Source organism: Psammomys obesus, unplaced genomic scaffold, assembly GCF_907164565.1.
Source record: "Psammomys obesus unplaced genomic scaffold, mPsaObe1.curated_primary_1811, whole genome shotgun sequence".
Taxonomy (NCBI): Eukaryota; Metazoa; Chordata; class Mammalia; order Rodentia; family Muridae; genus Psammomys; species Psammomys obesus.
The window spans coordinates 4113033-4120408 of NW_026585691.1; the positions used below are offsets into that span (position 1 = coordinate 4113033).

Genomic DNA, 7376 nt, shown 5'->3' on the forward strand with positions numbered 1-7376 from the left:
CAAAGGAGCCGCCACCGCGCCCGCCGCGCCGCGTCCCCTCGGCCCGCGCTCCCGGCCCGCTCCCCTCGGCCTCCCCCGAGGCCGCGCGCCGCCCGCCCACGGCCCTTCGACGGCGCAAGGCCCGGGCCAGAGCCCGGACCTCGGGTGCGCGGCCGGCCAGCCCCGGGGCCGCACTCACCGCTGCAGCACCAGGACGACGGGGAGCCGTTGGGGAACTTGGCCGAGTCCGGGACGATGCAGACGCTGGAGCTGAGGTGCGGACACTCCATGGCCACGAGGACGGCGGCGGGGACGGCCGGGGCTCCGGGGCGGAGGGACTCCGGAGGCTCCGTCTGGGGTCGTCCCTGGCCCGGCGCTGGGCAGACGGCGGCTGCCGCGTCCCGAGCCTTTGCGTCAAAGAAAGCAAGGGTTTCCGGGAGCCGGGTTTTGCCACCCGCCGTCTCCCGGCGCCCCGCTCCAGAGAACGTGGAAATCCGGACTCCTGGTTCTGCCGCCGCCCGGAGCCGGGAGGCTTCCGCCTTCTCCGCTGCCCCCGCCCACCCCGCTGGCCACGCCCCCGGCCCGGCCCCGCCTCCGTGCTAGCCGGAGGGCGGGGACTCGGCGCCCACCCGCTGCCGGCGCAGAGTCGCGCAGGGGCGTGAAGTGACTTTCCCAACTCTAACCGCCCCGGGCGGCGGCGACCGGTTCTGGGGACCCTCGGCTGGGGCAGGCCGGTCGGGACCGCCGCGCCTACCGCGGCGAGTCGACTGCTACCGCGAGGCTTGGCGCTGGAAGACTTGGCCGCACTGCGAAGCGTGCGGAAAATGAAAACCACGCTCACCGACAGGCACCGTAGCCCGGTTTTACACAGGAAGAAGCCGGCGAGGGGACCTTTGGGGCGTGGCCCTCGGTGGCTCAGCCGGCCGCAGAGGGCCCAGAACAGCCCTGACTTTCGGGTTCTCCCCGTAGCAGGTGCCGTCCGGAACCACTGCGGGTTCTGAACTCCGGGAGCTTCACAGCTGGGCCCGCACGACTACCGGTGTGCCCGGCTCCGGACCCTGCCGTTACGACTCCCTGTGTGGGAATGTTCATACCTACACCTCTCTACGTTGAAAGAAAAGACGATCTGGTTTGCTGTGCGAGGTCCGTGTCACCAGATAATAAAAAAAAGAGGCAGTGTAACATTTGTTAGAAGCCCACCACTGTCGTCCAGCCAGGCACCTCGCATACCATACCTCCTTTCATCCTCAAAACACCCTCCCAAGCCTCTGCTAACCCCTCTCCCCCACTTTATTTTTACAGTCGGGAAAACCGGGAGCATGATTTGCTTTGAGAAGATTGGACCCCAGAAGAAGATTGGACAAGCTTTTAGAAAGCCTGCAACCTCACAGTCTCGGCCTTGAGAATATCTGGGGCTCCCACAAACCTAAAGTTGGGTTTGTTTTTGTTTGTTTGTTTGTTTGTTTTGCTTTGTTTTGTTTAATCTGGTGAAGGAGCCACGTGACAGATGGCAAGCAAGGGGAGAGGGGAAGACAGATGTGGCAATCCTTCGGGCAAGAAAGCAAAGGTCAGGAAATGATTAAACCGGCTGGGCCGGATAGTGGTTAGTTAGCTCAGGGTACCTCCCTGGAGTACACGCCTCTAGCACCCCTTAAGCCACTTCGTTCTCCCCTTAACTCCACCCTACAGCCTCCTACCTGCTGTTGTCCAGCTACTTAGGGTATCTCTGCCCACGGTGGTATTTCAGACTCGTCAGTCAAGGCTCCTCAGCTAGTGTATGACTGCTGTTAAAACAAGGCTTGGAAGGGGAGGAGGACCTGCCCTATCAGTGGACTGGGAGACAGGCATGGGAGGAGATGAGAGAAGGGGAGTGGGACTGCGAGGGAATGAGGAAAGGGGCTACAGCTGGGATACAAAGTGAATAAACTGTAATTAATATTAAAAAACAATTAAAATTTAAAAAAAAACAAGGCTTGGACCGGTTTTGACAGCAGGGAGCTGTGGAAAGTGAGCTGCCTAAAGTGTATTCATATTGACTCTGTCGGCTACTTGATGGTGAACCTGAACTAGTTCCCTCAAGCCTTTTCCTCACCAAGAAAAACAATACTTATCTCTGCAAATTCCTACCCTGTAGTAATTAACAGATAAAGTTTGTTTCTCTTCTAAAATAAAATAAAATAAATACAGTAGGTGAAGGCTACTTCTTGGGAAGAGAGAAGAGACTAAACTATTCAACCCCATCCACCTATATTAATCTTACAAGTCTGGCTCAAGCGACCTTCTCAGAGGCCTTCTGGACACCCACACTCATTCAATACATCCACAGCCCCTCACTGAGCTTGTGCCTGACCCCTGCTGTCTTTCATACTAGCATGTAATGCCATGTTCTTTTCAACCTTTGAGAAACTGTTTTTCTAAACCCTAGACCCCAGTTTAGCCATCACTCCCTACCTCCTGCAGGAGGCCTTTCCTGACCCTGCTTCCCAGGATGTCATGTCCCTGCCTGCCCCTACAGTGCCTTTAAAAAACACTCTTCTTGTATGTGACTATTTGTTTAATGTCTGTCTTCCCCTTGGAGGTCCATACGAGAGCAAACAAGTCTGCCTGGTTTCCTGCTTTATTTCTAACAAAATGTGTTGGGTGGTGTCCAGCACATACGTGTTGGGTGGATGAATGAAAAAGGGATGGGTCCAAAGATCCAGGAAGGGAGGAGCTTAAGAAGTGGACCCAATCAATGTAGAGCATATATCTGGAATCTCAGAAGTGATAAGTAAAAATTAGCATTCAGTTCTGAGTTTATACATTTAAAAGGAACCCGAAAAGTACCTTGTTGTAAACTGCTAAAGAAACACTATTACAATTTTTTAGTAGTGTTTTCACTCAATCAGATTTTTTTTAAAAAATTAGTCACCCTTATGACAGTTGACCCTTAGAGGACAAGTTATAACAGGTAATCCAAAGAAACAAGGTCTTTCACTTGTAACCCTAAAACTGAATTTTCCTACATCTTTGAAAGTTATCACAGAAAACTAAAATAAAACCACAGTGAGTAAATAGAAGACCACAGGGCACACTGGGAAATCTGCCTTTTCAAGCCTCTAGCTTCTGCAGCTGCTTTTAATACACTGTTCGCTTCTTCTTCTTGGCTGGCATCCCTTTGGCACCAAACAACACCAAAGGCTTACATACCAGCACCCCTGAAGGTGATGTGCCAGCCTCCAGCACCCCACCCCCACCCCCGCTCTGCTATGCTTGGCAGCTGCCAGCGATGGACTGCCCAGCTGCCCGAAAAGGTGCATTAGAAGCAGGGTTTCAGCTTTAAACCCACCAAAAGGAGCGGGCCTGTTTTTAAAGTGTGCACATTGTACATAAAGCCATGCACAATTTCAGCAGTGCTATCTTTATAAAGAGTGTTTACGCATCGGGAAGGGAGGAAATGAGGAAAGGGGGAAGGTTCTAGTTACATGGAAACTATGGTGAGGTTTTTCTCATGGTCTTGAGGTTACTGCAACCTTCCTAAAACATTAGGTTTGTAACATCGTGAATCTGTGGCCCTTAAGTACCAATTACCAAGACCGATTAGGTCCTGGTTGGTAAACTAGGTTTAACTATCCTTGCTCAGGCAAAGCTCCCTGGAAATGCACAACACACTAGTTTAATTATTTACCACAGCAGTCTTCCTAGAAGCAAAGGCGGAACACCAAAGGTAGACCACTGGAGACTGGGAAGGGTTGCTAAGCAGAGGGAGGGGAGCCACTTGAGGACTCTTCCATCTCGGAGCCTGGCTCTTTAAATCTGGATGTCCTTGCTTATCTATCATCCTCTGCCTCCCTGAGAACACAGACTTCTCCAGTCCTTATGTGTTGCCTGATTCCTAATTCTTGGAGTACAGCTGCACTCGGTACACAGCAGGGCCTCCATTACCCTGTTAAGTGACTAAGCGCGATGAGAAGAGCGGTAAGGCTGACTCTGCCTGTGCGCGGGCCTGTGTTCAGCCCCCTGTACGGCTTCCCCAAACACTGGGGTGGGGACGGCTGGGGACCTATGGGCTCTAGCCAGCCTACCCTCGATTTACCTTCACTGGTGGCCTCTGTCTCTCTACTTCTTTCCATTCGTCCCTTCCGTATCCCTTTCCTGCACCAAATTCTTCACGGCCTCCCGTGTCTGTAGGAGTGAAGTCCTGATTCGTTCCTGTTAGCATCCTCTCTTTTCCTTAAGGCTTTTTTTTAATTATTATTGTTCCAACAGTTCCAAAAATAACCCCTTGTTGTACAGAATGTGTTTCCTCACTCCTGTGTCCTCCCCCATCTCATCCTTTTCCACCTGCCACTTGCCACCTCCCCCCCCCCCCCGTGAAGCCTAGCCCCTTCTCAGGGCAGCCCTCCATCATTTACCCAAGCAGACTTCCGACTGTTCTCCCCGACTCCCACCACCCCCTCCTGCCCCTGCAGCTTGTCACACGGCACCATTATTTTCTGTTCACAGTTCAGTCTCCCTGGGAAGCAAACATGTTTTTTTCATCTGTGTAGTCTCTGCTCCAAGTTAGCAATAGCAGATATTAAAACTGATTATATCTGCTGATGGAATGTTGATAGAACTGTCCCCTTTGAGAGTGATTACATCAACAATCACACGTAGTGGTCCCGTTGGTAGTCAGTAAAAGGGCCTGGATCAGTTAAGAACAGAAACCTACGTTTATTGAGTCCCAATAATTAAATAAGTGCTAGCGACTATGTGGAGAGTTTTCATTTCTTCTTTAATCTCTGGGGTACACGTTACTATCTCCACCATTTTCAAGATAAAGACAGCTGTAAAGGTCAAATAATTACACAAATTTACACAATAACTGCTTGATTATCAAAGAACGCGGTCCCACTCCTCCCACACACGATTGCTTAAACGAATTTTGCAGCACTGTTTGGGGAACCTGACGTTCTTCTTGATGAGAAGCCTCCACGGAAGGCTTATGAGTAGCTGGAGAACCATTCATGCTCACAGCCATCGTCATAATTATCTACCATCATAGTTTCTATTACTCTTTGATTATCTAGATAGAATCTCACTATATAACTCTGGCTGGCCTTGAACTCTCCATCCTCTCGCCTCAGTCCCCTCCTCCCCCCACCCACCCAAAAAAAGAAAAGCTGGATAATCTCCTTTTCCTTTTCTTTATCTCTGAAAGCTCCTTTAATGAAGCAGATGAGAAAAAAAATTTTTTTTTTTTATCAAAGATCTGCTTTGCAGATAAAAGTGCTGACAGACAAAGCAAAGCAGTGGGGGCTCCAGCACCCAACCGTCTTTTCATTTGTAAAGTCAGTTGAGCTAAATAATCACCCAAGGCCCCTCCTCCCATCTATAATAGCACTCAGCCACCAGGGGCACTCTGAGGAAAGACCATCTTTGTCCACTCTAGCAGTGAGTGCTAATTTTTCACTCCAAATCTGTCCCCACCATTCATAAAGAGAAAAATTTCAGCTTCCCCTCCCCCATGCCAAACGTTGGCCAGTTTTTGTTTGGTTTTGGTTTTGGTTTTGGTTTTGGTTTTTCAAGATGGGGTTTCTCTGCATAGTCTTGGCTGTCCTGGACTCACTTTGTAGACCAGGCTGGCCTTGAACTCACAACTATCTGCCTGCCTCTGCCTCCCTGAATGCTGGGGTTACAAGCCCATGGAGCCCGGCATGTTTGGCCAGTATTTTATCTGTGGAATTTAAGTGGAAATCGCAGCTACAAGCTGTACCTGACAATATAGACAGCTGCTCTTGACACAAATACTTCATTATCCAATGAGGTATATCAGGTAGGGGCAGAAGACAACACTACCTTAAATTAAGTCCCAAAGGGACCCTGCATTAAGGAACCCTGTGTTTTCTAAGTTTTCAGGATGCCCTTTCTGTGCTCCCTAGTCAAGCGTTCCATCAATACCTGCTGTCCTTCAGGCACTGAGGAGACACAGAACGCAGTGCTGTGTGGCCTTCTGACATCACGCTGCCACTTATAGATGGAAAGTGCTGTGATGTCACTCGCTTCCCAGCCTCATCCGAAACCCAGTTATTGGTTGCTTAACTACACACAGTTTCAAAGTGCCATCTAGGCTGAGAACTTTAAATCCTGACTGTGAAATGATGTCATATACAGGACCTGGCTTGATGGGTGCTGTAGACCTCGGTTTCTCGAGGGCCTTGTCAGGAGGATAGTGTGGAAAAGTGGGGCACAGCGGCCTGAAATCACTGGTTTAGTTATAACTAGCACAGAAAGTTAGATTTTTTATTTCTGTTCTTTATTGGAGATTTTATTTAGTTTTGTTTTATTTACGGGTTTTTTTTGTTTTTTTGTTTGTTTGTTTGTTTGTTTGTTTGCCTGGGTGTATGTTTACATACTATCTGCATGCGGTGCCTTTGCATCCCCTGGAACTTCGGCTGCCATGTGGATGCTATGAATAAAACCTCTGGAAGAGCAGCCAGTGCTCCTAACCACTGAGCCATCTCTCCAGCATCCCCGTTCTCTCCTGCCTCTGAGACAGCCCCATTCTTTTTTCTTTTTTTAGACGAGGTATTATATATTCCAAGCTAGACTCAAACTCACTATGTAGCTGAGAACGATGTTGAACTTAGGATCTTTCCACCTCTACCTTCAGAGTGCTTTGATGAGAGGTGTGCACTACCACGCCTGGTTTTATAGATTTTTTTTTAATTATTCTTTTAAAGGGATCTGGACCAAATCATTAAACATGAACCGCTGTTGCCCTAAGCTTTGTGATATAAAAGTGAGAATCAAACAGTCCTGTCTGCAAATAGGAGGGAAGGTATAAATAAGAGCAGCTGCTAGCAAACAGGCAATTGCAACAGCCTCTGATAAGTGCTAGTGGGGGAAGTACAGGATGTTACTAAGCCACAAACAAGGGCCGACTAACCCAGCCTGGTGAGTGGGGGAGGGGATGTGTCAAGTAAGGCCTCCTGGAGGAAACAGAATGAGATCCTGGACTGGCTTGATACCTCAGTCCCCCAGGTAAAATGTGCAAGGTTGAAAAAGGAGGAGGGTGTAGTGGCCCAGGGCAGAGAGGGAACAGTTTCTGCAAGGTCCCAGAGGTGGTAGAGAGAGGCTGAGGTCCTGCCAGTCGGGCTAGAGAGTCAGGCACACTAGCATGGAAGGCTGAACCTCTTGCCAGCAGACTGGCAAGAAAGGGAGAAGAGACAGAGGAGGTCTTGAGAAGTCTAGATCCCTGGGAACTCTGGCATTTTTCTGGGTGGCACTTCCTGTGGTCCTGGAAGGTGGGGTAGAGGACAAAGATTCAGAAAGATGAAAGAAACTAGAAATGATTAAACATCTATAAGATGGTTCAAGTGCATTAGTCATCTGGGAAATGCAAATTAAAAGCACAGGGTATAGTAACCTGAAGC

At 49.6% G+C, this 7376-nt stretch overlaps 1 protein-coding gene and 1 long non-coding RNA gene across 3 annotated transcripts in view; one reads left to right on the plus strand and one right to left on the minus strand.

The window, feature by feature from the left end:
- Usp3 (ubiquitin specific peptidase 3) overlaps positions 1 to 408 on the minus strand; it is a 78886-nt gene extending 78478 nt beyond the window's left edge. Inside the window, exon 1 of one of the 2 annotated variants that reach the window (XM_055597839.1) lies at positions 179 to 408. In XM_055597839.1, coding sequence (XP_055453814.1) covers positions 179 to 269 — 91 coding nt within the window. In that variant the 5' untranslated portion in view covers positions 270 to 408. The remainder of the gene's footprint in view (positions 1 to 178) is intronic. The other variant, XM_055597844.1, reaches the window with a different exon arrangement.
- Positions 409 to 541: 133 nt separating this feature from the next.
- On the plus strand, positions 542 to 2168 carry LOC129669562 (uncharacterized). The gene is made up of 2 exons (XR_008719039.1): positions 542 to 1122; positions 1282 to 2168. It is a non-coding gene; the product is annotated as an uncharacterized LOC129669562 (long non-coding RNA).
- The last annotated feature ends 5208 nt before the right edge of the window (positions 2169 to 7376 follow it).